Genomic DNA, 25,441 nt, shown 5'->3' with positions numbered 1-25,441 from the left:
CTCTCTCTGTCCCCAGCCCCCACGGAGGGCAGCCCGGGTTGGGGGTGGTGTCCCCGTGGCGGCCCCCCCAGTTCCCTTCTCCCCGTCCCTGACCCCTGTTTCCTTCCTGGATCTCCGGCAGGCCCACTCCCCCTTGCCTTTACCACTGCGGGGCTTCTCCCGGCCCGCCCTGGCTCTCATTTGAGGCCATGGGGGGGGGTCCGGGGGCTGAGGGCTGGGAGGTGGGGAGGCGGCCCCTCGGGCTCTGGGCCCTGTGCTAGGGCGCCTTGCCTTCCGGGGGGGGGCCCAACCATGGGGCAGCAAGAGGACCCCCTCCCTGACTGCCCTGTGTCCATCCCAGCCTGTCGCTGCAGCCCTTCGAGTACCCGGTCTGCACCCGGCGGGGCGCTTACTGGAGTGTTTACCTGGCTCCAGGAGGGGATTCTTAGGTTTGGCCCTGGGGGTGGGCCCAGGGGGGAGCCACAAAAGCCGGGGCTTTGAGCACAAGCCCCCTTTTCAGCTTAACCACAAGACCCGTGGGCTCCTTGACAGGCGAGGTGAGCAGCAACGGCAATGGCGTGGAGCCTGGCTCTGGGCAGCTGGGCCCGGGCTTTGGAATGGGCCGGGCGCCATCCTGGACCGTGGGGCCTGCTCTCCTTAGTGCCATTGACTCCTGCTCACAGTGAGGGGGGGCACGCACGGGGGCAGCCGAGGTGCTCGGGTGCTCATTGGCTGACAGTGCGCCATCGTTCTCTGACAGCCCTGGGCCCTCCCACCTCGTGCCTGAGGCTGGCTGACCACCCCCCCCCAGGGCTGCTGCAGTGACAGTGACCCCGAGGAAAGCAGGGAACCGGGCCTGGGCCCAAACCCGGGGTCCAGGCCGGAGAGAGGCCACTCTCAGGGGGAGGGGAAGGGAGGGATCCCCTTCCCAGGGGGCCTGAGCTGCCACACTGAGGGGGTCTCCTTTTTCGTCTCTTTCCTTCAGGAACATTGTGCCTTGGATAAAGAAGTATGGGACCAACCCCAGCAGCGGAGAGGTAGGTGGGTGGCTCCCCCAGTGCAGAGAGGGCGGAACAGCCGGGAGAACCCACCCAGAGAGGGGGCCGGGAAGGGGGAGGGGCCCAAGTGCCCCCGGAGGGGTCAGGGAGCGAGGCGAGGAAGGGACACAGGTTAGAAGGTCATGCAGAATGGCTTTAATGAGCCCGCCTCGGGGGACAGAGCAGCCAGCGCCGCCTCCTTGCAATGGGGCAGCGCTGGCCACGTTTAGCCCCTGGCCTCCTCCCGCCCGTCTCTGCCAGCAGAGGGCAGTGCCAGCCCACAGGCAGGTTGGGATGGCCGCAGGAAAGCTGGAGGGGGGGAGAGGGAGAAGGGGGGTCCTTGGGCCCCTCCAGCTTGTGGGCCTCACCGTGGGCTCCCGTCCCTGGGGCTGCTGACCCCTGAGTAACTGGAGGGCTCCGACCCAGGGCCTCCCACATGCCCAGCCCTGTGATCCTGGCCTTTGCCTCCGTTTTTCCATCTGTGAGATGGGTGTGACAGTGCCTGCCTCCGGGTGGTGCTGGGGGAGCATCGCCCTTCTCACGGTCAGTGGCTGTGAGCGGCCGCAGCTGCCTGACTTCGGGGCCTTCTGCTCGGTTTTTCAGAAGCTGGACGCCAAGTCTCTGATCAAGCTGAACTTCACCAAGAACAGCGAAGGTGGGTGGGCGGCTCTCCCGGCGGCCCCAGTATCCACCTGCGCTGGGCCCGGAGCCCAGGGAGAAGGGCCCGGCCCGGGAGAGAAGCTGCGGGCGGCGGGATTCGGGTCGGGACAAGCCCCGCGGGGGCTCTGGGCGCACCCGGGGAGGCTTCATGGAGGCGGCGGGTTTTAGTAGGAGAGAACGAGGGTGGGCCAAGCTGGGGCCTGCAGGAGCAGGGGCCTGGGGCCTCGAAGGTCAGGGGCGGGGGGCTTTTTCCCAGGGGCAGCAGGAGCTGTGGAAAGTGTTAGAAAGCTCCATCCAACCTCTTCCGGGGAGTTCTTGGTTTGAAGGGCAGGGAAGATGAGAGTCAGGAGACCCCAGGGGAGGCGGGGACGGGGCAGCGGCCGGGCCTGTAACCCTGCCTCTTTCCAGGCAAATACCACTGCCCGGTGCTGTTCACCGTCTTCACCAACAACTCCCACATCGTGGCCATCAAGTCAACCGGCAACGTGTACGCCTACGAGGTGGGTCTGCGGCCGGTGCAGGGAGAGGCGGGGTCTGTGGGCGGCCCCAGGCCCAGAGGGGGGAGGCTCAGGCGTGGCCAGCCGGACAGAGGGGGCCACAAAGGCCCCTCCCTCCCAGAGGGGTCAGACGGGGTCAGGCTGTTAAAGCCCTTAGTGCGGCGCCCCCACGTGGCAGAGCTCAGCCCCCCCATCCCCGCCCACGGCTCGGGCTGATTGGTTGTTAGGAGGAATATCCCTGGTCCCGGCTCCATCCGGTCTCTGCCCTAGTGCTGCACTAACACCGGCGACCTCCAGGTGGCGCCATGCACACGCAGGGTTAACGGGGAGCCCGCCCTGGGACATCTCGGCTCCACCTTAACCGGCAGTACCTGGGTCCTCGGGAGCGGGGCCGAGGGACCGGGAGCGCTAGTGCCGAGGGCTTTGTCCGCCGCCTCGTTCCTGTCCCGGGCGCTCCCCGGCGAGATCCCCCGCGTCTGCCTCGCGCGCGCCCTTCCCCGCCGTTCCCCCCGTCAGACCCGGCCCGGCTCCCGCCCGTGTGGGCTCAGGGAGAGGAGCTCGGGCCGAGGCCGCCCCGGGGACCTCTGTCCGGCAGCTGCTGGAGGCCGCTTTCCAAGGGGGTGGGGGGTTTGACGGGCGGGTGCCCCCCTCCCCCAAGGGCGGGCCTTGTGGGGGGGGGGGAGGGCCCGGTGGGCGGGGGCCCTCCCTGACCCGTGTCCTCATCTCAGGCCGTGGAGCAGCTGAACATCAAAACGAAGAACTTCAAAGACCTGCTGACGGACGAGCCGTTTTCCCGCCAAGACATCCTGACGCTTCAGGTGAGGCTGGGCCGGCGCTGCCCCTCCCCTCTCCGGGAGCCGCTCCCAGGGTCCCTGCATTCTGGGAGGGGGCGTTGGGGCAGCAGTTACCCTGGGCGGCCACTGGGGGGTACTGTGGGCCCCTGGCGAGGCCCTCGGCCTCCTCTTCCGTCAGATCCCCAGGCAGGGGCTTTGTGGGACCCCCAGCGCTGCAGGAACCATCACTGCTGCCTTCCCACAGGAGCCCGGGAGGGGGCCGGGCCGCCCCTGGCTCCCAGAGCCTGCCGCATTGGGGCTCAGACGAGTCCGTTAGGGCCGGGAGACCTGGGCCTTGGTGCCCCAGCCCAGCTCTCGAATTCTACAGATGAGTGCACCGAGGCCCAGAGCCCGGGCGTGTCATCTCTCGCAGCCGGCGCCCTGAGCATGTGGCACAAAGGGTCCTGGCCTTGGGTCGTTCGGACCCCTGGGATCGGGGGCTGTTTCTTGTCTTTGGGGGCCTCTTGCTCTCCAAGCACATCTCGGGCGGGCAGAGGCCCCAGAGGCCCAGGCTAGGGAGCTCGTGTGTGACGGAGGAGGGCCCCGCGTCTCGGAGGGGCGGGAGGGAGAGCCCCGGCCCCGCTCGGGAGCCCAGGTCTCTGCTTTCATCTCCCCACAGGATCCCACGAACCTGGACAAGTTCAACGTGGCCAATTTCTATCACGTCAAGAACAATCTGAGAGTCTTGGACCCAGGTAGGCGAGAGCCCCCGCCCTGGCCCGGCTCGGGCCCTTTTCTCTGTGGAAAGGGGGCCCATGGGCCCCCGGGGAGGCTCCCCCTGCTCCTGCGGCTCCGCCAGCTCCGACCTAGGTGCCTTCCCTCGGACCTCACTGCCCTGTGGGGGGGTCCTCGGGTCTGGGGAGTTTCAGCCAGAGCCCAGAGCGTGATGTTCATGCCCAGCACCAGGCATGGGACCTGGGGCTTGCTCCGTGGCGGGCGCAGCCGGGGCCTGTCCCTCAGGGCTTCCTGTGTTTTTAGAGGAAGAAGGCCCGGGACCCCTGCGTATTACCTGAAAACCTGAAGGACCGAGGCCTTTGGGAACTTCAAAGGGCCAAGGGGGGGGATCCCAGCGACCATGAGGCGGAGAAGAAAGAAGGTGGGCAAATGAATCGTAAGTGGCGGCGGGCCCTCCCCGGACCAAAGGGCCCCGGGGGCGGGGCTCCCCACGGGCTCCCTCCTTTGGGGCTCTTCCCCTGCCCTGTCCCTGCCCGTCCCCGGAAACAGTGAGGGCCCGGTGGAGCAGCACCCCGGCCCGGCCTCTCTCTGCCCTCCTCACCCGCCATCGTCCCACTCACGTCGGCAGGGCTTCGGTTTGGTCAGATAGCCCTGGGGCTGCCCCCCTTTGTCCTCGGGGCGGCCGGGGCTCGGGGCCATCATCCTCTCTGCTCCCCCCCCCCAAAGCCTTTCGGGCCATGGCGGGTGGGAGGGGGCCCTGGGAGCTGCAGGCAGCCCGGCGTGCCTCCTCCCTATCCCCTCATCTCTGGGCCGGCTCCTCGTGGACGGCAGAAGCCAGTTTTCTAGTTCTTGAGGGTTGAGAGTGGGAAGGGGCCACGGCGATTCCCCGAGAGTTGCCTCAGAGGCTTCCGCTCTCAGGACGGCCCCTTTACTTGGTGGTGGTTGGGGGGGGTCCTCATTCAAACCTGAGTAGACATTCTTCCGAACCTCTGACCCTGCCCCCAATTCCGTCTCTTTGTTCCAAGTTGGGCCTCCTGGTGTTGGTTTCGTCCCAGGCTCCTCGAGGAGTGCGTGGGGGGCCCGGCCCCCCTCCCCCCCGCGGATTCCAGGCACACCCTCCAGGAGCCCCCCCACAGGCTCCGCTTCTGAGCTGGGGAGAAGCAGAGGCACAAAGCGCCTTCGCTGAGGGCCGACCTGTGTTGGAGAGGGGGGAGGCCGAGGCTGTTCCAGGGTCCCACAGCCCCAAGGTGGCTGGACCAGGAGTCGAGCGTCCGGAAGGGCCGCCTCCAGCCCCGGCTCTGGGTGACCCTGCCTTTGTTCCTCTTTCCACCAGGCTCATTATTCCACTGGGATGGTCAGCGCCTCCTTCACATCCACAGCCATGGTGCCCGAAACCACCCATGAAGCAGGTGGGGGTCGGGGCGGCGGGCAGTGTGGGGGTGCCAGGGGGTCCGGGTGGTGGGTGGGGGTCTGGGCGGTGCTGGGGGTCCGGGTCTGGTGGGGGGTCCAGGCCTCTGGAGCCTGACTTGGAGGAGTTGGGACCTGGCACACGGCAGACCTGCCACATGGTTACTGGGGGGCACGCTGGGGGAGTGGGCGGGCTGGATGGTGGGGCACAAGGAGACTGCCCCGGGGGAGCTCTACGGCAGGGGGCGCTGCTCCCCGTGGGTCCCCCGTGCCCTCCCCTAGCTCACAGTATGAGGGTCTGTGGCGGGTCCACCCTCAGGGGTGCCCTTGGCCCTGGGACTCGAGGCTTTCCAGAGCAGGGCAGGGCTTGGGCCCGGCCTCCACAGGCTCTCTCTGCCCGCCATGCCCTGGGGCTCGGCCCCCTTGCCCTCTACTCTCAGCTTGCCAGGTGCTGTTGGCACCCACAGCCCCCTTGGCACCTGCTTCAGACCCGTGGGCCACCATCTCCTCCCCTCAGTCCATATGCTTCCCCTCCCCCCATGCACGGCTCTGGGGGGGGGGGGGGGGTTTCCTTCCCAGAGGGCACCTTGTGCCCCTCTGACCCCTGGCACGGGCACGGAGGGGAAGCCCTCGGGGAAGGCCCGACCCTTCTGGCAACCCAGGCCCAGATCGTGGCATAACCGCCTTGTGCTGAGGTTGCCAGACGGGTCGGGGGCTTCTCCTAAGGTTTCAGGGGAGCAGAGACCTTCAGGCAGGGGAGGCTGCCCCGGGGGTGGGGGCTGCAGGGGAGGGGCTCCTCTGGGGTGCGAATTTGCCCCCTCCCCCCACCCCACCCCCCGTCCTGGGCCGCGGCACAGAGGCCCCGGCCTCCCCTGACTCAGCCTCTTCCTCAAGACAGCCGCCATCGATGACGACGTCGTCCGCTACCGGTTTGTTAAGAAGAAGGGCTACGTCCGCCTGCACACCAACAAGGGGGACCTCAACCTGGAGCTGCACTGCGACCTGGTAGGGGGGCGGGAGCAGGCGGGAGCGGCCTCTGTGGGGGGGCCTGGCATTGCAGGATCCCAGGGCAGAGACCTCGATGGGCTTCGGACCCCGGACCTCTAGGCCCGGCCTGATGAGGGCAGAGGAAGGGGCCCCTCGCTCCTGGGCCTGCACTGTTCCTATCTGGGCTGCTCTTGGGTGTCCGGGGGCCCTGGCCTCGCCCCGTTTCAGAAACAGCCCAGGGCCGGCGGGAGAAGGGAAGGTTATAGGGATGCAGAGGCCAAGGGGCGGCTGTGACACAAGCTCGCGTCTCCCCAGCTCCTTTCTGCACCCCCAGGCCAGCATCTGGCCCCGGGCCGAGCTTCCTCTTTCCCGCCCATCTCCATGTGGGGCCCCCCCTCCCCGGGGCTCCCTGAGAGGGGACACGTTGCCGTCGCTTTGTGCTGGCCCCGGCGCCGCAGTCCTGCCCTCTCGAGACGATTGCCAGAGCCCAGCTCTGTCCCAGGCCCGTGAGAGAGGTGGAAGTCCGGGTCTCTGTGGGTCTGTTTTGGAGATGAGCGGGGGAAGCAGAGTGGGAAGTGCCCTCCCCCTCCGCCTCCAGACTGTGGCTCCTGCTGACCCTCTGCTCCCAGACCCTGCTGGTCTGTGACTCCTGGGACGGCCGAGCATGGAGCCAGGGCCCTCACGGCCTGTCCCGGCCAAACGTTGCACCCGAGGCTCTGCAGGGGGAGCTCGGCCAGCCCTGGGCTCCCTAGGTGGGAGGACCTTTGAGGGCAGCTCCTCTTTGAAGCCCCCACTCCCCCAACCCCCCCTTCCATCCCTCATCTGGCCCCAGGACTGGGTGCCCGCCCCCCCTACTTTTCACGTTTCCAGCCAATAAACCTTAATCAGAGGGCGTGGATTCAGCCACGGCCTCCCACAGGCCGGAGGCCGTTCCCGGGAGCTTTGGGAGACTCGCCCCGGCCCCCACGTGGCCGCCCGGCTCCCCAGCTGGCCTTGTTTGCGGGGCCGAGGGCCCCTCGCTGACATAAAGGCGGCGTTTGTCCTCCTGCCTTCGGCCGGCCGGGAGGGGGAGGGGCCGCCATCTGGCCATGAGGTCATCCTGCCGGACACAGATGGGCGGGGGAGGCGCTTCTGCTGCCCCCGCCTTGTCTGTCCGTGCAGCCAAAGACTGGTACTCGGCTCTCCGGTTGGGGGCAGGGGAACGGGAGGTCCCCGAGCTCCGCAGGAACATGGTCTCCCCAGTGCGCCGAGCTGAGCAGGCTGGGGGCTGGGCATGGGGGTCCCCGAGGCACAGATCTGGGAGGGAGGAGGGGGGGATGTTAGAGCCGATCTTAGAACGTGGTCCCTGGGAGCCACGAGGGACTGGAACAGGGAACGTTCGGGCCAAGGATGGTGGGACAGGGAGTGTCAGACTCGGGGCTCTGGAAGGGGCCCGAGAACAGGGGATGGCAGAGCTGCGGGGGGAGCTTAGAACAGGGGATGGCAGGGCTGCGGGGGGAGCTTAGAACAGGGGATGGCAGGGCTGCGGGGGGAGCTTAGAACAGGGGATGGCAGGGCTGGGGGGCAGGCGCCTTCGAGCCCTGACTCGTAGAGGCCGGCCATCCGCCCAGCAGGGTGCGAGCTTGCCCTTGCCAAGGGCTTTATGTTCGTTTTCAGGAAGGAGAAAAAAGCCCCTGTTGAGACAAGGTTTGGCTGTAACACGCCACTTTGAATTTTGTTAAAAGGGCAGTTTGTGGCCGTGGGAAGGCGGCCGGCCCCTCTGGTCAGAAAGGGCAGGCGGGGCCCGGCCCGGGAGCCGAGAGCAAGGCGCACGTAGGCTGACTCAGCAGGCAGAGACTTTGGGGCTGGGATACGACTGGGTCTGGCCAGGCCCTTAGCTGTGGGAAGGGGCAGGACCTTTGGGTCAGATCCTGTGCTTGACGTTTGGGGAAGTGGGAAGGCTCGGGCTCGGGCGCTCGGCAGCAAGTCCGAGGCTCCCCTGAGACTCCCCGGCCTCCGTTCCAGCCTCTTTAAAATCACACCCTTGGTGTCCCCGGCCCATCAGGGATCAGGTGCATGGGCCGAAGCTGAGGCGCAGTAACACGCTCCTCCCTTCCCCCGGCCTGAGGCCGTCCCTGATTTGTCCTCACGCTGGGCTGGGCAGCCTTGCAGTGACTGACGTGGACCCCAGGCCCTTGTTCCTTCCCTCGGTTCTGGGGTTTGGCCGCGTCAGTTCCCGTTCCCAGGCTGCCCTCGCTCTCGTCTCATGTATTTGAGGAGGCCCCTGCCCCCACCGGTGTCCCCTGTCCTGTGTAGCACAGAGAGGGGGGCTCTGCAGGGTCCGCTGGGGGCGATCTTTCCCTGCCTTTGAGCTCGTCTTTGTGGCCTCGCCCCAGTTGCCCCCTTGCCTCCTTCCCATGGCCTTCTGGTCCCACTTTCCTTTAGGACTCGGCCCAAGCAGCTTCTCAAGCACAGACCCCTCCTGATCACCTCCAAGTTGCCTGTTCCCCCCCATTCTCTTCTGTTTTTCTTACAGCCTCTTGCCCCTTTCTGGGCCCTTGGCCTTAGCGCGGTTCTCAGGACTCAGGGGATTGCACTGAATGTTCTCCCCCCAATAAAGAGAGTGTAGGGTCCTAGCAGAGCCAGTCTCACATTGTCCGTCCATCCCCATTCTCTAGCCCGCAGCCCAGCACACAGTAGGCACTTTATCACGCTCGGTGCTTGGTTGGTAGTGCAGTTTCTTGGTTACAGGTTGGGGACCAGGCTGCTCCCTTGGCTGCTCCACTTCCCAGTCAGGAGGGTCGTGGTGTCCCCCAGCCCCACCAGTCCTGGGTGCCCGGCTGCCTTTTCCTGAGCCTTGGGTGGGATCCGCTGCGGGCGGGCCTCGGCTCTGGCATTGTGGGCAGCACAGGATCGTAGGCTAACTCGTCCCCACCAGGAAGAAGAAGGTGTCTGGGCTTAGTGAGACCGTCTGCTCCGGGGGGGCCCGTCCCTTTGGGGGAAAGTCACAATTTAATGGCTAAGGAAAGGCCCTAAGACCCCGTCCCAGCTGTCTCAATATTTTGTCCCAGTGGAGGTTTCTCAAGGGGGGAGGGGGCGAAGGGTTGGGATGACCCTTACTGGACAGAGGCCTGGCTATGAAGGCCTTAAGGCTCATGGGGCCACCAGAGCTCCCGAGTCCCACCTCTTTAGTTTGTAAAGGGGGAGACGGAGGCCCAGAAGAGCTAAAGATCTCCCAGCCAGTGTTGGAGGAAGATTTGAGCCCATGTCCTCTTGAGGGCAGATCGCCCATGTGACAGATGAGCTCAGAGAGTGACCTGCCAAGCTCATAAAGGCGCCATGTTTTAGGCAGTGTTCACATTCAAACTCGAGGCCCTGGACGCTTGCCCCAAGGGCTTTCCCCGAGTTGGGCCTCAGTTTCTCTTCTGTAGCATGGGGGCTGATGGGCCCTGCCCACCCCCCAGGGTGGTTTTGAGCAGAAAGTGTGTGGGGAACCTTGGAGCCCCTGGGAGTGTGCAGCCCCCGGGGCCACAGCTCAGCACGCTCAGCCCGCTGTGTCTGGTTCGTTTGCAGACTCCAAAGACGTGTGAAAACTTCATCAAACTCTGCAAAAAGAATTACTACGACGGGACGATCTTCCACAGGTCAATCCGAAACTTTGTGGTGAGTATTACTGGGCTGGGGCGGGGACGAGGGCTGGCTCGTGCTGCCAACATTCCCAGAAGGCACCTGGCTAGAGTCCCTCGGCTGCCATGCAAGGTTGCCCAGGTAGCCTCTGGGCCTCTCTCGGCCTCATGGTCCTGAGGATCCTTCCTGCTTCTCTTGGCTGAGTTGGGGAAGTGGGTCCGTGCCTCATTAAGCCAAAGCCATTCTTATGATACTGGCCTTTGGGTGGGAGGCAGGAGGCAGCTTGCAATGGGCCATCTTGGGCCTGACGCTTGCGGGCCGGTGACACGTCCCTGCCCTAGACCTCGTTTCTTCATCTGTGAGGAGGTGGAGGGGAGAGGGCTGCTACTGGCTTCTTGTCGGGCTGGACCCTGCGAGCCCTTTCCGACACAAATCAAAGGCTTTACCTTCGTTCCTTTAAAGAGGAGGGGGCTCTGGAGGAGGGGGGGTGGTTTCGCCTGATCTGTGGGTTATGGGCATCATCTCCCTCCTCTTGGTACTTTGTGAGCCTATGGTGTGACCCTGCAGATCGTACTTCCTGTGGCAGGGAGAGCGGAAGCTCCCCAAGGCCCAGGTGCTGCAGTGCCGAACCCTGACCTCTGCTCATCTCCTGACATCTTGTTCCTTCCTTTCTAGATCCAGGGAGGCGATCCAACTGGCACGGGGACAGGTACGTGCTCTCCATCACACAGTGTTCCCCTTCGGTCCAAAGGCCCCGGGGCACAATCGGCACAGAGGGATGATTGCCGAGGGTGGGAAGACTTTGAAGTCGTGACTTTTAGGGAGTGGGGCATTGGGCCAGCTTGTCCCCGTGGTATGGCCCCTGCATTGCCTCTGGTAGCTGGGGGGCCAGATGTTTCAGCAGCCATTGTGGGTGCTTCGGGGGGGGGGGGGCGTCCTGTGTCGGAGCTGACAGGGCATCTGCCCTTGGCGGGACCCTGGGCCCAAGACTGACCGGCCCACGGTGGGGCAGTCCGGCGCAGACGAACCCAGGACAGGCGTGAGAAAGTGTAGAACGAAGCAGGGGGCAGGGGGTGGGGGAGTGGCCAGAGCCTGCGCTCGCAGTCCCTAGGTAGGCTTCAGAATCCCAGCATGTGCCCCTCCCTTTCTGCTGTGGGCGATGCGGCAGCAAGCCCTTTCCCACCGGTGGGAGTCGGCCCAGGGGGTTGTGGGTCCCTCCAGCTAGAACCATTCGTCAGCTGGCAGGAGACACTCCTGCTCAGGGCTGGGGTGGACCAGAGGCCCGAGATCCCATGGCCTGAGAGATCTGATAATTAAGTGGTCATCTCCAGGGAAGGAGAACTAACTCCCTGCCTCCCAGAGCCGCTGGGTGTGCCCCCTGGGCAGAGCTCAAGAACACCCCAGTTCAAAAACTGCCTCATGGTTTTACCCCAACAAGTCAGCTACTGTTTGCCCCAGTTTCCTCAACTGCAAAATGAGGCTAGTAAAAGCACCTCCCAGGGTTATTGTGAGGACCTAATGAGATTGTAATTGTTAATCGGACCTCAAACACTTCCTGCTTGCCTCAGTTTCCTTATCTTTAAGTCCCTCCCTGTTGAGGCTACATTGGAGTCCAAGGGTTAAGGAGGTTCGACACCTCTGGCATGAGGGCTGATGAGGCCTCTTGTTTACTTTGGGGGGGGCCATCTGGCACTTTCATCTGTGGCTCCTAGAAGCTGTTAGATAGCATGCAATCACACCCTGGCAGGCCATTGTAATTGGCCTCGAACCCATCGGTGAGGTGGGGGAATGTCTGTCCCAAGCTGGTAAAGACCTTTCCTAGTGGAATGGGTGGATGAGTGGCCGTGAAGGCGGCTAAATCAAGCATAGGGGTGCACTTGGAGCTCGTTAAGAGCTAAAGGTGCCCCAGCCCGTCCCCTGCATCCCAGGTCATTGCTAGTCAACTTGATTTTTTTTTTTTAATTATAGCTTATTTTCAAAACATGCATGGGTAATTTTCAACATTTGCCCTTGCAAAACTCTCTGTTCCAAATTCCTCCCCCACCCCCAGAGGCAAGTCATCTAATACATGATAAACATGCAATTCTTCTATACATATTCCCACAATTATCACATTGCACAAGAAAAATCAGATCCAAAAGGGGGGAAATGAGAAAACAAAATGCAAGCAAACAACAAAAAAGATGAAAATGATCTCTTGGGCTCCGCACTCAGTCCCCACAGCCTCTCTCTGGGCCCAGGCCCTCTCCATCCCAAGTCTGTCGGAACTGGCCTGAGTCACCTCATTGTTGAAAAGAGTCACGTTGATTGGAACTGATCGTCGCATAGTCTTGTTGTCGTTGTGTATGATGTTCTCCTGGTTCTACTTTTAGCATCAGTTCATGTCAGTCTCTCCAAGTCTTTCTGAAATCATCCTGTTGATCATTTCTTACCAAATAATATTGTTCCATAACATTCATATAGCACAGTTTATTCAGCCATTCTCCAATTGATGCCCATTCAGTTTCCAGTTTCTAGCCACTGCAAACAGGGCTGCCACAAACATTTTGGCACATGTGGGTCCCTTTCCCTTCTTTAGTATCTCCTTGGGGTATAAGCCCAGGAGTAACACTGCTGGATCAAAGGGTATGCACAGTTTGGTAACTTTTTGATCATAGTTCCCAATTGCTCTCCAGAATGGCTGGATATGTTCACAATTCCACCAACAATGTGTCAGTGTCCCTGTTTTCCCACATCCCCTCCAACATTCCCCATTATTTTTCCCTGTCATTCCAGCCAATCTGACAGGTGTGTAGTGGTATCTCAAAGTTGTCTTAATTTGCATTTTTCTGATTAATAATGACTTGGAGCATCTTCTCACATGACCAGAGAATTGTTCATGCATGATTCTCTCCTGAAGACTCTGCATCTCTGCCGCACTTAAACCTTACTGAGGCATAAGTCACGTCATCACCCCAGCATAACTGGTCCTCTTAAAAAATTAAGGACGTTCATTTCTTGGTGGCTCTTGAGGCGGTGAGATCACTTTTCTGACATGCTGAGCACACAGTAGGCAAACAATAAGCGCCCGTGCGGTTCCAGTATTCTTGGGATGGAAGGTGGCAGCCACATCCAGAGGGAGCTGCAGAGCCTGACTGCAAATCAAAGCAGAGCCGTTTCAGCTTGTTTTGTTGTTCTTTGTTTGCTTTTTTTTTCTCTCATGGCTCTTTCCCCTTTGATCTGATTTTTCTTGCACAACAGGACAACAATGGAAATAGGTTTAAAGGGATTGGCTCCGTTTAGCCTCGATCAGATTATTTACCGTCTTGGGCGAGTGGGAGGGAAGGGGTGGGGGGGGTTGGAAACTTTACAAAAATGAGTGTTGGAAACTATCTTTACATGCATTGGGGGTGGGGAGGGGGGAAATAGTATTGGAAAAAACAAAACGCTTGTTCTCTTTCCCTCGGAGTCTTGTAACAAAGAACGAAGGCTCTCCCGCTCTGGGCAGTTTATCAGGCTGGGGCCCAGAATGTTCTCCATCCGCCATTCTTACTCGACCTCCCTGGCCTCCTTTAAGTCCCACTCAAAATCCTCCCTTATTCCAGGGTCTTTCTGTTGTGTATTTTTGGTGGCTCATCCATGTCCCCATTTGGGGTTTTCTTGGTGCAGACACTGGAGGATTTTGGCCATTTCCTTCTCCAGCTCATTTACAGATGAGGAAACGGGCAGACCGGGGGGTCAGGGGAAGTGACCGGCCCAGGCTCACACGGCTAGTGAGTGTCTGAGGCGGGGTTTACGCTTTGGAAGATGACTCCCGTCCCTGGGCGCTGGGCCCTGCCCGGGGTTCTGTGGCTTAGCCGGAGTCCATCTCTGTAGCTTGTCTCTGCTACAGAGGAGAGGAGGAGCTTCCTGAGGGCAGGGCCCGCCTGTCCTGCCCAGGATGGCCGGCGCACCTGCGGGGCCCAGCAGCGGTCACTCCTCTGCAGTCCAACCTTATTGGGGAACAGGACATACAAGAGACTGCCGATGGTCTGGGGGGCAGGGACCTCACTCTGCAGGAGCTCCCTGGGGCTTCTCAGCTGGGCCCCTGCAGCCGGCCTCCCCTCCCCCCCCCCCCCCCGGCTCAGCCTGTGGAGCTGCAGAGGCTTGGCATGGGGGCTTGGCAAAGGCTGTGCTTGTTCTGCCCGGGGAAAGGAGACGGGCATATGGGAGGGCAGCCCACCCTGGGCCGAGACCCTTGGTCTCCCTGGCATCAGAACGAGGACATTGGAGCGGTGGGCACACCCTGTGTCCTAGTGGGGGTGGGTTGGCGAGGGGACGTCCCGGCAGCTCTGGTCAGCGTCGGGGCCCAGCCGGTGCCCTCCCTGCATCTGTGCCCTTGGTCTTTCAGGGGGCCAGTCCTGCTGGGGGAAACCCTTCAAAGATGAGTTCCGGCCCAACCTGTCCCACACGGGCCGAGGCATCCTCAGCATGGCCAACTCCGGGCCCAACTGCAACATGTCCCAGTTGTGAGTGCAGCCCCTTGGGGTTCGGGGGGGTGGGGGGACAAGTCCACTCCTCCCTTGGTGGGAATCAGACCCCGAGACCTCTCGGCAGACTGCCGCCCTCCGCCCAGGGGCCTTCCTCCGGGAGCGAGCCTGAAGCCCCCTGGCAGATGCAGGCGGGCCCCCTCTGACCCTTCTCTTCTCCAGGCCAAACATGGCCACGTCTTCCCTCTCTCATCCTGGGGCCCTTTCTTCTTCCAGAAATCCCCTCCATCTCCCCCGACCCCCTTTCCCTTTCTTTTCCTCTTCCGGCCTCTGGCTTCCTGGTCCCAGCAGTGTCTCTGCTCCCCACCTGGGAGGCTGGAGGGTCACAGGTCATGGGTGAGAACTGTGGGGCCGGGGCCTGCTCTTGTATGTGGCCCCGGGGGTCTCTGGGCTTCCTTGCAGCCCTGACCCTCTTGGCCTCGGTGCCGGTTGGGCCTTCACCGGGGGATAGAGACCCGATTGTTTGTGGGCCCACAAAAGCCATCTGTACGGGCCCTGGCGGGACGTGGTGCCGCCTGGCGGGGATGGAGCCCAAGGAGGGCGGGGCCTTGCTTGGGGTCACCCAGCTTGAGCAGAGATGGCGACTTCTGTGAGCATCACTGCTCTGACTGTTGGGCATAAATGTCAAGCTCTCCCTTAAATATGCCCCCCTTGGACCCCTCGCTCCCTGGGACCCTCCAAGAGGGCATCCCCCCCAACTTGTGCCTCAGTCCCCCTTTTTCTGGGGTGTCCCCCTTCCCTGGAGGGGCCTGATGGGAGCTGTCGGCCTATTGGGCCTTGGTCTGAGCCCCCCTCTGGCCACAACCCCATCCCCCACCACCCACTATCCCCTACAGCTCACAAGGCACCCCACAAAACTCCAGAGAAAATGAGAAGGCAAAATGTGGGGACCCCAAGTGATGACATGGGGGGCTTGCCAAGAGGGGGTCAGTTGGGAAGAGGAGTCAGAAGTCTGGCCGGTGTCCAGAGAGAGGCCAGGGGGGCCGAGCCTGGGGGTGAGGGGAGCTTCCAGCCCGGGTTCAGCTCAGAGCTCCAGGAGCGCCCCCCCTATTTCTTTCCTGCTTCAAGCAGCCCCTTTGTGTTTAGAATTCCTTATTTTAGGCCTCGATGGCCCTCCAGGGCCCGCCCTCCTTGGGGGAGCAGGCCGAGGCCTCTTGGAGCCCCCCAGCTTGGGGGAGGGGCTGAGAAAGGCCCGGAGCTTCTGGCTAATCCTGCCTGACCCCAGGGAACGCCCCCTGCCCCCTCTGCCAGCATCCGGTGAGGGGGGACCCTGCCTCCGTGGCGGCTCGTTCCGGATTGCTCCCCAATTGAGGCTTCTCCCAGGCTAAAACCAGCCTGGGCCAACACAGAACCAGGATCCCTGGTAGAAGGCGGGGAGTCCGAAGCTTGCATTTTAGTGCTGGGGGGGAAGATGTCTCCAAAATGGGGGGAGGGACTTGGTAGGGGGGTGGTTCTGGCTTTCAGGGTGGACAGCCACGCCACACCCTGAGCGCCTTTGGTGTGTCCCCTCGCTCTGGCCCTGCCTCTTACAGGCCGGGGCCCTCACCTATGAAGGCAGCAGCTGCCATCCCAGGCCCTCTTGGGGGCTGTACCCAGGGGATTGGGGGGGGTCACTCTGAGCTGTGCCCCCACGGGGATCGGGGAGTCACACCGGGGGTCCCCACTTTCTGCCGAGGCCCATAAGCTGCCTCTCGTCTCCAGTTTCATCACGTTCCGGTCCTGCGCGTACCTGGACAAGAAGCACACCGTCTTCGGGAGGTGAGCACTTTTCTCCACTGCTGAGGGGGACGGGGTGGGGGGGGAGGCTCCCCCTTCAGATCCCACTTTGGGGGGTCCCCGTGGGGCTGCTCCAACTCCTCCCTCCACGGTCTCTTCCTCCACAGAGTTGTCGGTGGCTTTGACACCCTCACAGCCTTGGAGAACGTGGAGAGTGACCCCAAAACCGACCGGCCCAAGGTAATGGGAACCCCAGTTTGGGGGGTTTTCCTCAACTTTCCAGCTCGGACCCACTCTTGCTTCCCATCTGGGGAGTCAGTCCTTCCATTTTGAGGCTGTTGCCCCTTCTGACCCCGGATTCCCCCCTTGTGCCTTGAGCCCCTGTGATCCTGGGGGGCGTCTCCCCATGGGGTCAGGGAGGGAAGGACACGGGGCCACCTTTTGTAACCTGCCGGGGTCGGGTGAGGTCACGCTCTCCAGGAGGCAGCCCCGCCCCCACCCCTACCCCTACCCTCCTCGGTCGGGTCTCACTGCATCCCTCTTGTCCCCAGGAGGAGATTCGCATAGAATCCGCCACTGTCTTTGTGGATCCCTATGAAGAAGCGGATGCTCAGGTAAGGGCCCCGCCCCTCTGGCCACGCCCCCATGACCTGGTCCCGCCCCTCTGGTCTGGCCCCGCCCCTCCAGGCCAGCCACGCCCCTCTGGTCTGGCCACGCCCCCTCTCCCCGGAAGTTACCCCTCTCCCTTGCTGCAGGTTGCCAAAGAGCGGGAGAAGACCCGGCTGGAGGAGGAGGCGCCCAAGGTGAAGGCCAAGGTGGCCGCCTCCAAACCCGAGAGCTCGGGGCCTCGGGCTTACCATCAGGGAGTGGGCAAATACATCTCCCCGGAAGCCACGTGAGTGTCCCCTTCTGGGGGGGAGGGGGACCAGAAAGCAGCAGGCTGCTCCCTTCCGGAGGGGCCACAGGAGAGCCGGCACTGGAGCTATCTGTGGGGGAGGGGGGGAGAGACTGAGCCTGTGGGGGGAGGGGGGGAACTGAGCCAGTGGCAGCCCCTCGAGCCCACCCCAGGAGCCCACCCGTCAGTAGCTCTGGCCTTCATAGCATCCTTCTCTCCCTCCCAATCGCAGGAAACGAGCCGCGGAGGATCAGCCCTCGACCAGCGCCTCTGTGGCCGTCAAAAAGAAGCCCGGCCGGGGCTTTGGGGACTTCAGCTCCTGGTGACGTCGCAGCCTGGGATGGCCTCTGGAGACGGGCCAGGGCCCGGCCGGCCTCACACAAGCCTGGACTCGGGGGCGGGCTCAGGGCAAGGCCTTTGTAGCGACCAAGGAAAGGGGGGGTCAAACCGAAATAAAGGACCCCGTTTTGGCTGCATGTCCCTGCCTGCTCTTGGCCCCAGTTCCTTAGTGCCCCTCCCACCTCCCAGCCCGGGGCTTCCGGGACTCCCTTGGACTGGGCCAGAGCTGCCCGTTCTACACAAGGGTGAGAACCGCTCCAGAGGCCGAAGGTCAAGTAGGAGATGGGGCCTCTTTAAAGAACCGCTCCACGGGGGCCACAAGATCAGGTCAGGGGTAGCTAGTAAAGCTCAGGAGTCCTAGTAGGCCACAAGCCCAAGTGGGCTGTTGGACTGATGTGGAAGGATAAAAGTCCACTCCTCCACTCCGACGCAGCCCCCCTGGGGGGGGGAGGGGGACCCATGCAGGTAACGGCCCGTGTCCTCTGCCTTGGCAGCTCCGACCACTACAGGTGAGCCACGGAGCTAATGGGGCAGGGGGCAGGGGAGCCCGGCTGGGTGGTGATGTGGAAATTGGGCCATGAGGGGCACGGCCACCTCCCCTGCCAGGAAGGGCTGGTCACAGCCGGAGTTCTCCCCGGTTCCCATCAGCCTGTCAGCAGCGAGAAGACCCCAGAATCCTGTCCCATCCCACCCGTCACCAGCCGAGTGCTCGCCAGCTGCTCGAGGCGGCACCAGCTTCTGCTTGGGCACATCTGGGGCCAAAGGTCCCCCTGGCAGGCGGCTGCTATTTAGTCGTACAGGGACCTTGTGCCAAGGAAGTCACAGATGCCCAAAGGTCGCAGATGGAATCGAGGAACCACTGGTGCGTTACCAAAAGCTTTATTCTGATACCAGGAGAAACAGATGTGGTCGAGCACCTCGGCCGAGGGAGGCTCACCGCGCTGGCTGAGGCTACAGGAGGGAGGAAAGCTTTTGTGGGGAAAAAACGTTTCTAACCTTACAACCCAAAGTTACAGTGAAGAAAGCCAACGTTGGGGGCCCCTGCCCCGTTCTGCGACGATGCTGGCATGGCCACTGGTCGCCTTCCCCAGGTCTCTAGGGGGCAGCCCCCCAAAAAGACTTCCGCCACGACCAGATTTTGGGGACGTCCAGGAGCCAGTGGGGCCGCCCGAGGGCAGGTGGGTAGGGGACAGCAACAGGGTCCTCCTTTCCATTGGCCAACTGCTGTGTCAAAAATGCAAGCCTTGGTCCAGTCCCCAGGAGGAAACTGGCTTCCCACAGGCTGGGCTACAAGGCTCCCATAAGCACCAAGGTGACACGAGGCCCCGTGTCGGGGACGCCGCGACAAGGTTGGCCCAAGGTGACATCTCAAACCGTCCTGAAGTCAGGAGGGCGAACTGAGGCTTTTGTTTTCAAGGTAGAACACCATCGAGCTTCAGAACCAACCCACGTGGATGAGTGGTTTCTGGTGGCAGTTCTCACCACCGAGCCCACGGTTCTCCAAGGGAGGGAGTTTTAAGACAACTTTCCGGTAAACTGCTGCAAACTGTCCATCTGGGAGGCCGGGACGCTTCAAGGCTCGGCACCTCCCCCAAAACGTTCACGCTGACAAATGCTCTCCGTTCCACCTGCATGATGCCGCGGTGACCACGAGTAAGAAGTGTATGTATATGTGCGTGTGTGTCCCACAGACAAGATGGACAGTGCAAGTCACAAAAGTGCTCACAATGGAGAGGAACTCAACTCACCAGAACAATATAAAAACTTTAAATATAATCTTAATATATGTACAAAAATTGGTTAGAAGAAAAACACAGTAAAATTCTCTCTTCAAGTAAAGTGAAATTTTTTTTTGAAAGGAGGCTCAGTGACCAGACCGGCCCCTTTCCCAAATCCCCAGAATCTGTAAGCTCCCTCCACCCGAACCCCTCAGCCTTCTGGGCCACCTTTCTGCACCGGGATCTTCTCCAGGACTGTCACCGAGTCTCCCCAGGAGTGGGAGAGGAAGCCGGGAAAATGGCAGGATTAATTAGTGTTAAGCGCTCATCACCCTGCTCCAGTCAATGAGCCAAAATCCAATGACGCTCCTGGTGGGCAACAGCGCGGGGGCCGACCTTCCCCTCATGGCGGTGAGAGATTCCAGGTCCTCGAGCCCTAAGCGGTTGGATCTACTCTTGAGGATGAACAAATGCACCAGCAACCAAGGCTGCGTGGGCCGAGGCTGCCCCAAGACGCCAAGAGGATGAAGATTCTGCTCACTCCTTCTCGTTCAGAATTCAGGCCTTTCTTTCAGGGATTTCTGGGACGTGTGGCTGGTGTGGAACGTGGGCGAGGAGAATCGAGGCTAGCTGGTAGAGCGGGCGCCTTCCAGTCTGGTGGCCATTAGGCATGGCAGCTTTCGACTTTCATAGGCTCACGTTGGCCCAAAGCGCTTGACCTTGAGGTCAAAAGGACCAAGCATCTCTCACTTTCACCAGCTCCGGGGCCCACTTGGCCCCGCTCTGGTGTAAGAGGATTTTGCCGGTGCCAACCCACGGCTGGGCCTTCCTGCTCCGACTCCCCCGAGCTGCCCAGAATTCGCTAAGGTGTCTGAACCGCTCTTCCCCTCCCCCGACTTGCACAGAGGGCTCCCAACTCTCGGAGACTGCTCCCTTTGCTGGCGTCCCATCAGCTCAGCGCTAAAGGCAGGGTGGATTGCTGGAGCCCAGACGAGCGCAGCTGCAGCAGCGGCTCCATCCAGAAAACTGCCAGTGACCAAGAGAACAAATGGGGGCGTCTCCGGCCCTTGGGGAGGGATGGGCATCTTGAGGATGGACACGGGAGCCGGCAGATGGTACGCTTGTTCCTTGGGAGAATTTGCACCCAGAACTGCGAAGCTGTGCCCAGCCTTTGTGGGCCTTGAAAAATGTGCCTGTTTACATCATCAATCCAGTTTCAAGGCAACTGGGGAGAACAGGAGGAGGAGGAAGAGGGTGATTTCATATTAATTTTATTAGAAAAATGCTTCAGGGGATGATTTATCCAGCAAATCAAACACCCTTTTTATTTAAAAATCTTAAAACTATCTTGTAATTTAAACTTCTGAAGAAAATTAAAATGAACGCTTCTCAAGTACTTATTTATAAAGGGTTTCCTATCTAGTCTCGGCCTTTCCTATGTAAAAATAATCATCTTTTTTCAAGTACATCAAGAGTAAAATACGAATGCAGAATTCTGCTTTGTCTTGTGTTTCCCTTTGCTTTTTCCAGTGCATGAAACTCTTGCCACTAGAGGGAGCCAGCCAGGGAACAAGTGACGCCGCCGGCTGTCCCCTTACATACAATCAGACCCAAAAAGACAGGGGCTCGACTGGCCTGGCAGGTTCTGGCCTGGAGGTGCCCCCGGGTTCAACGGGCAGGGGCTTCTCACAACTCTTGGAACGAGGCATACGCTTCCATTCAATCTATTTCCTTGTTAATAGCCTACGTAAATACAACCAATATCCTCAGGATTTTGGGGGGAAAGATAAAAAACCAGAACAGAACGAAGAGTGGGTGGCGCCCCACCTGGAAGGCGGGAGGGGCGGGAGCGTGGCCGGCCCCCTCGGCCCCCCCCCGGTGGCCGATGCTGGTGGCTGTTCAGAGCTGAGCCTTCTTAGGGACAAACTCGAACAGCCCAAGCTCACGCCAAGAAGCCGACGGGAGGGCGGATCCCCATTGAGTTCATTTGACCAGAGAGGCTCTCCAAAATCCATTGGAAACAGTGGGTGAGGGCTGCAAGTCTGCCTTTGTCCATAGCAAACCTGGGCCCGGCCATCGGGCGCCATGACTCCTTTGCCCGGCATGGGCCGCGAGCAGGAGGCTCCCGCCACCCGTCCTGCGCTCACTCCCAGCCGTTGTCTTTGATCATGTGCGCCAGCTCGATGATGAACTTGCCCTCCTTGTACTTCTGACTGCTCTCAAAGGCATGTTCCTGGACAGGAAAAAGGGAGACGGGAGGGTGAGGCCCCAGGCTGGACCCACTGTAGCCCCTGAAAACAAGTCTGGGCTGAGGGAGCAGAAGCCAAGGGGAGATGGGGGAGTTGGGAGCACAGCGGGGAGCACAAGGACTTCCACACCTGACCCTCCTCCAGGCCTTTCTCCACCATGGCCCGACTTGGGCCTTCGGCTCCCACCTTGCCCATTGGGGGCCAAATCCTCCTGCTTGTGTCTAGCCAGTGTATCAGCCCCTGACCCACAATAAATGCTCGGTCGGGGCTTGGAGGGTCAGAGGCCGTCCAGGCCCTGGCTCGTGTTCACTTGGCTTCTTCTGCCAACCAGCTTCCGACCTCGGCCAGGCTCTGGGCAATGCTGGGGATACCAAAAAGGGGGAAAATGCCCCCGGCTGCATCTCGGTGGTCAGACAACCTGGAATTGCCCGGCATACACAAGACTCGAGTGTCTTGTGGGGAGGGGAGGTGGGAGTGGAGTGGGGGAGGTGGGCACACCTGGTGCTCTGTCCTAGACAGTCTTGTCACTTCACTTCAGTTTTTACCCTCAGTTCCCAGGAACAGAGTCTGTTTTCATCTTAGAGAACACTAGGAGACTGGGATGGAAAGCTGGAGGCCCGCGGGGATCTTGCAGAGGCTGAGCCACTAGGAGCTTGGGCAGCATCAGGGGCTGACAGTCGGCGCCAGTGGTGACCCCATCCCCAGCTCAGCTGGCTAAGCCTCGGGAGGGCCAGGGCCAGGCCTAATGCCTCTGCATGGGTGCCCTGCCCTACCCAATGTTGTCCACATTGAGGAAAATCGGGACTCTGCCCCAGGTATGTCCAGCTACCCTGTCCACGAGCAGCAGCTCAGACTTATACCGCCTTCCGAGGTCCCTCATCTGCCAGCTAGCTAACTCAGCAAGTGCTGAGGCAGCTGGGGCCCCGAGGCAGGAAGCATTCCAATAAGACCCGGACTAGCTGTATGACTGGGCTAGTCATTGTACCCTGTCTGCCTCAATTTCCTTATCTGTAAAATGAGCTAGAGAGGAAATGGCTCCAGTGCCTTTGCAGAGAAAAGCCCAAATGGGCTCACAGGATCAGACACGGCCAAAAAATGACAATGACAATTTAGCAAGTCCCTTCCTAAAGGATTCTGGGCATAGTTTGTGCTCTTTTGGGTGGCAGCCACTATTGGTTGTAGAGAAAAAAGCTCCATGAGGTATGTCCCCAGACTTTTAACTGACGGATCTATTTGACTTTCAGAAATAACCTCTTGAAAAATCCCAACAGCGATGGGTCCACCATTAGACACCCCTATATCCCTCCCTGTATGCAATGCCGCCCTGCAGTGCGCCCCAGGGACCCCAGATCTCTTCCTCCAGGCGGCTACTTACATACTTCCAACCCAGAGTGGTTTTACAGTTCTCACAGTAGATATCCGCCACGGCATGTAAGCCGGTCAGGAGGACCCTCTCCTCGGCGGGGCCGCAGCCCACATTTACCCTGCAGGAAAAGGAGAAGGCTCATGAGCATCACTGCCCCTGCTGAAAGAAAGGGGAATCCAGAAAAGCTTGCTGGGGAGATCCTGACTACAGACTCAACCATCACTTTTGGTGCTCACCGAGTTTGGGATCAGGATCCTACAATTTGTACCATCTAACCTTCCTGGGGGAAGCGGCTTCAGAAGCAGACACAAGCCCGGCTGGGTCTGAGGTACCCGGCTCGATCTTAGGGAACTGATTCATCATTGGCTCACCCCAAGATTTTCTCATTGGCTGGCTGGATCGGTAGTGGATTGACTCCCCATTGGCTGGCTGGATCGGTAGTGGATTGACTTCCCATTGGCTGGCTGGATCCGTAGGGGATTGACTCCTCATTGGCTCGCTGGATCCTTAGGGGTTTTGACTCATTGGCTCACTGGATCAGTAGGGGATTGACTCCCCATTGGCTCGCTGGATCAGTAGGGGATTCTCTCATTGGCTCGCTGGATCCAGGGTGACACCTGTCAGGGCTTTTCCTACCACAAAAAGGAAGAGTCTGCTCTGTGCTTCTCCAGTGCTTGGAGGTGGGGCCGTAGTTTCCGTGTCCAAGTCCTTGCTGACTAAGCTGAAGTCTCTCAGGAAGGGCTCTCCATGACCTCAAGCACGCGAGGTTTTACTCTCAGTGACTTGGGCCTTGTGCCGTGGCTCTTGCCTTCGGCCCAGCTTGGTGTGGGGCTCCCGGTATTCTGGAAAGCACATTCAGAGCTGGGAACTGCGCTGCTGGACCCTAGGCTGGGGTGGGCAGATGGTGCATGAGCTGTACTTAAGGAGAGAGTTTTGTAGCCTCAAGGGCAATGCCTGTTTGCACCTGGCCCCTAAGTCATCCAAGGCCGCCACTCTGACAGCTCTAGTTAATTTTCTAGGTGGAATTAGAATTCTACCGTGAGGAGGAAGCTCCTGGGACAGCTGCCCTATCCCGGCCCCTTCCCAGCCTCGGATTCCCCTCTGGGCATTCAGGGGATGTGATCCCTCATTGAACCTCCACTTACAGACCCCCTCCCCTCCCCCCACCCCGGGGCTGGCAAAATCACAATAATAATTCTCTCCCTAGCCAGGCTCCTCATTAAGCACTTCACCATTTTCTCACTTGATCCTCACACCCATCCTGGGAGGGCCGTGCTGCTGCTACCCTCATTTCAGACATTAGTGACAGCCAGAAAGTGAGGTCACGTTTAAGTCTCCAGCCACTGGGGTCGTTTTGCCACCAAACGGAGACCCCCACCCTAGTGACCACGATTGTCCTTGTCTTCGCAGCCCTGTCCCAGCTCAGGACCGCGTGGGCTCCCATTCTCTGAACGATTCCTTCTCCTGATCCCGTGACAGCTCAGCCAGCTCGGGTGGGCAGCATCCATCTGTCTTCCACAATCCCGACCCGATCTCCTGTGCAGGGGCCACAACTATGTGCCTGAGGGCTGCCATCCTTCAGACCGAGGGGGCCGGGGACAAAGCCAGAAGAGGGATGTGGCCTCGGGAGAGCCTGGCATCCAAGGGCAAGAGTCAGCCTGTTTGGGCTGCAGGAGGCTGACTCCCCCACAGCGCTGCGGGGACCCCGCCTTCCTATTTGCTTTGTTGTCTGGGGGCCGGGGATTTAACACTTCCCTCCTCATGTCTTGCTCCAGCACATTGGCTGACTCCGAGGGGAAATGGAGAGGGAAGGGAGGATCACAGCAACAGTTTTCCACACACGGATGTCAGCAATTTTTATAGGCAGGAGCAGCAATTCGGAATTTTTTTCCACAGAGGAAGGAATTGAGTCTAAATGAGGCAAGGTGACCAGCTTGGCCTGGCCTGCTGTGTGGGAGGCCCATGTGCAGGGGGGGGAGGCCCCGAGGGCTCAGCCCATCCCCAAGACTGGGTATCAGGCTTCCATCCTCAGACTGTTCCAACCTTGGAATTGCAGAGCTAGAAAGGTCTCGAGAGGCCTCCTTTGGCAGGTGGGGAAATCGAGGGAGAGAAGGGAAACTGTTGGTCCTGTTTCATAGGGAGTGCGAAGTCGAGAAGCGCAGAACAAGGCTCTCAGTCTCTCTTCCCAGTCCAGAAGGCCTTTGTTCTTTCAGAGAAACCTCTCATTGAATCGGGGTATATGACACAAGGGTCCTTTTCTCATCTCAGAAGCACCGACTTTGGGCCATCGAGACATTTTGCAGAATGACCAACTTCAGCCGCATGTGACATTTGTCCTCATTGGCTCAAAACATCCCAAAGGTCATCGTGGCTCTGGCAGCCACAGCGTTGGGTCTCTCTGGCCCCACCCAGAGCGCCGCAGACCAAGAACTGGCTCGGTTGATGGAAAGCCCAGGGGCCAATCCCTCAGGCTTGGCACACTGCATCGGCCACAATGTCTGCTGGTAAACAGCTGGACTAATAGGACTTTTTCCTATGGGGAGAGTGCCTACATTTCTCAGCATTGCTGCCCAAAGAAAGAAATGAATAATTGTCAAATATTCTCTGACTTCAGGACCTAATTCGACCAGAGCAAAGTGAGAAGACTTGAATTTGCAGCCAGTGACTAACTAACCCCCCCCCCCTCCCCTTTCTGGAAGCCCGACCATGAGGTGAGCAATGAGCAATGATTTGTCCATAGCACCGACCCCTAGGCAGCCTGGCCAAGGCAGCTGTTAATCTGAGCGATGTTCTGAGCTGGACTGAACAAGCTCACGGTCCAGACTAGATCCAGGTTCTGAACGCACGAGGCCTTGTGGTCCATCAGTTCAACCAAGAACACACAGAATATAGACACGCTCAGAGCGCACCAAGTTATGGGGCAGGTGCAAGCACCCTCAGTTGGGGGGGGGTGGCAAATCCCCAGGCCG

General features: G+C 60.4%; 2 protein-coding genes across 2 annotated transcripts in view; one reads left to right on the top strand and one right to left on the bottom strand.

The window, feature by feature from the left end:
- Positions 1-188: 188 nt before the first annotated feature.
- Positions 189-20,028, top strand: PPIL2 (peptidylprolyl isomerase like 2). Its single transcript, XM_031949146.1, has 17 exons — positions 189-221; positions 341-536; positions 922-1,016; positions 1,620-1,671; positions 2,085-2,176; positions 2,902-2,991; positions 3,626-4,008; positions 4,990-5,090; positions 5,987-6,093; positions 9,628-9,717; positions 10,357-10,390; positions 14,051-14,168; positions 15,891-15,947; positions 16,073-16,145; positions 16,457-16,519; positions 16,661-16,800; positions 17,033-20,028. The coding sequence occupies exons 1-17, from the start codon at positions 189-191 to the stop codon at positions 17,124-17,126; spliced, it is 1,818 nt and encodes a 605-aa protein (XP_031805006.1). The 3' UTR covers positions 17,127-20,028.
- The window catches only part of YPEL1 (yippee like 1), a 33,871-nt gene continuing 26,722 nt past the window's right edge, over positions 18,293-25,441 (bottom strand). The window contains exons 4-5 of the mRNA XM_031949054.1: positions 22,482-22,590; positions 18,293-21,090 (exon numbers count right to left, since the gene is read on the bottom strand). Of these exons, the coding sequence (XP_031804914.1) occupies positions 21,001-21,090; positions 22,482-22,590 (199 nt within the window). The 3' untranslated portion in view covers positions 18,293-21,000. The remainder of the gene's footprint in view (positions 21,091-22,481; positions 22,591-25,441) is intronic.

The sequence above is a fragment of the Sarcophilus harrisii genome, chromosome 1 (assembly GCF_902635505.1).
Source record: "Sarcophilus harrisii chromosome 1, mSarHar1.11, whole genome shotgun sequence".
Lineage (NCBI taxonomy): Eukaryota > Metazoa > Chordata > Mammalia > Dasyuromorphia > Dasyuridae > Sarcophilus > Sarcophilus harrisii.
This window is presented reverse-complemented; position numbering and strand designations above follow the sequence as displayed.

Bases quoted from the DNA above. Each gene is read 5' to 3' on its own strand.
- PPIL2 (XM_031949146.1), top strand. From the start codon at position 189: ATGGGGGGGGGTCCGGGGGCTGAGGGCTGGGAG. The intron at 4,009-4,989 runs GTATTACCTGAA...CTCTGGGTGACC, and splicing joins AGAAGGCCCGGGACCCCTGC to CTGCCTTTGTTCCTCTTTCC. The intron at 5,091-5,986 runs GTGGGGGTCGGG...TCCTCAAGACAG, and splicing joins CGAAACCACCCATGAAGCAG to CCGCCATCGATGACGACGTC.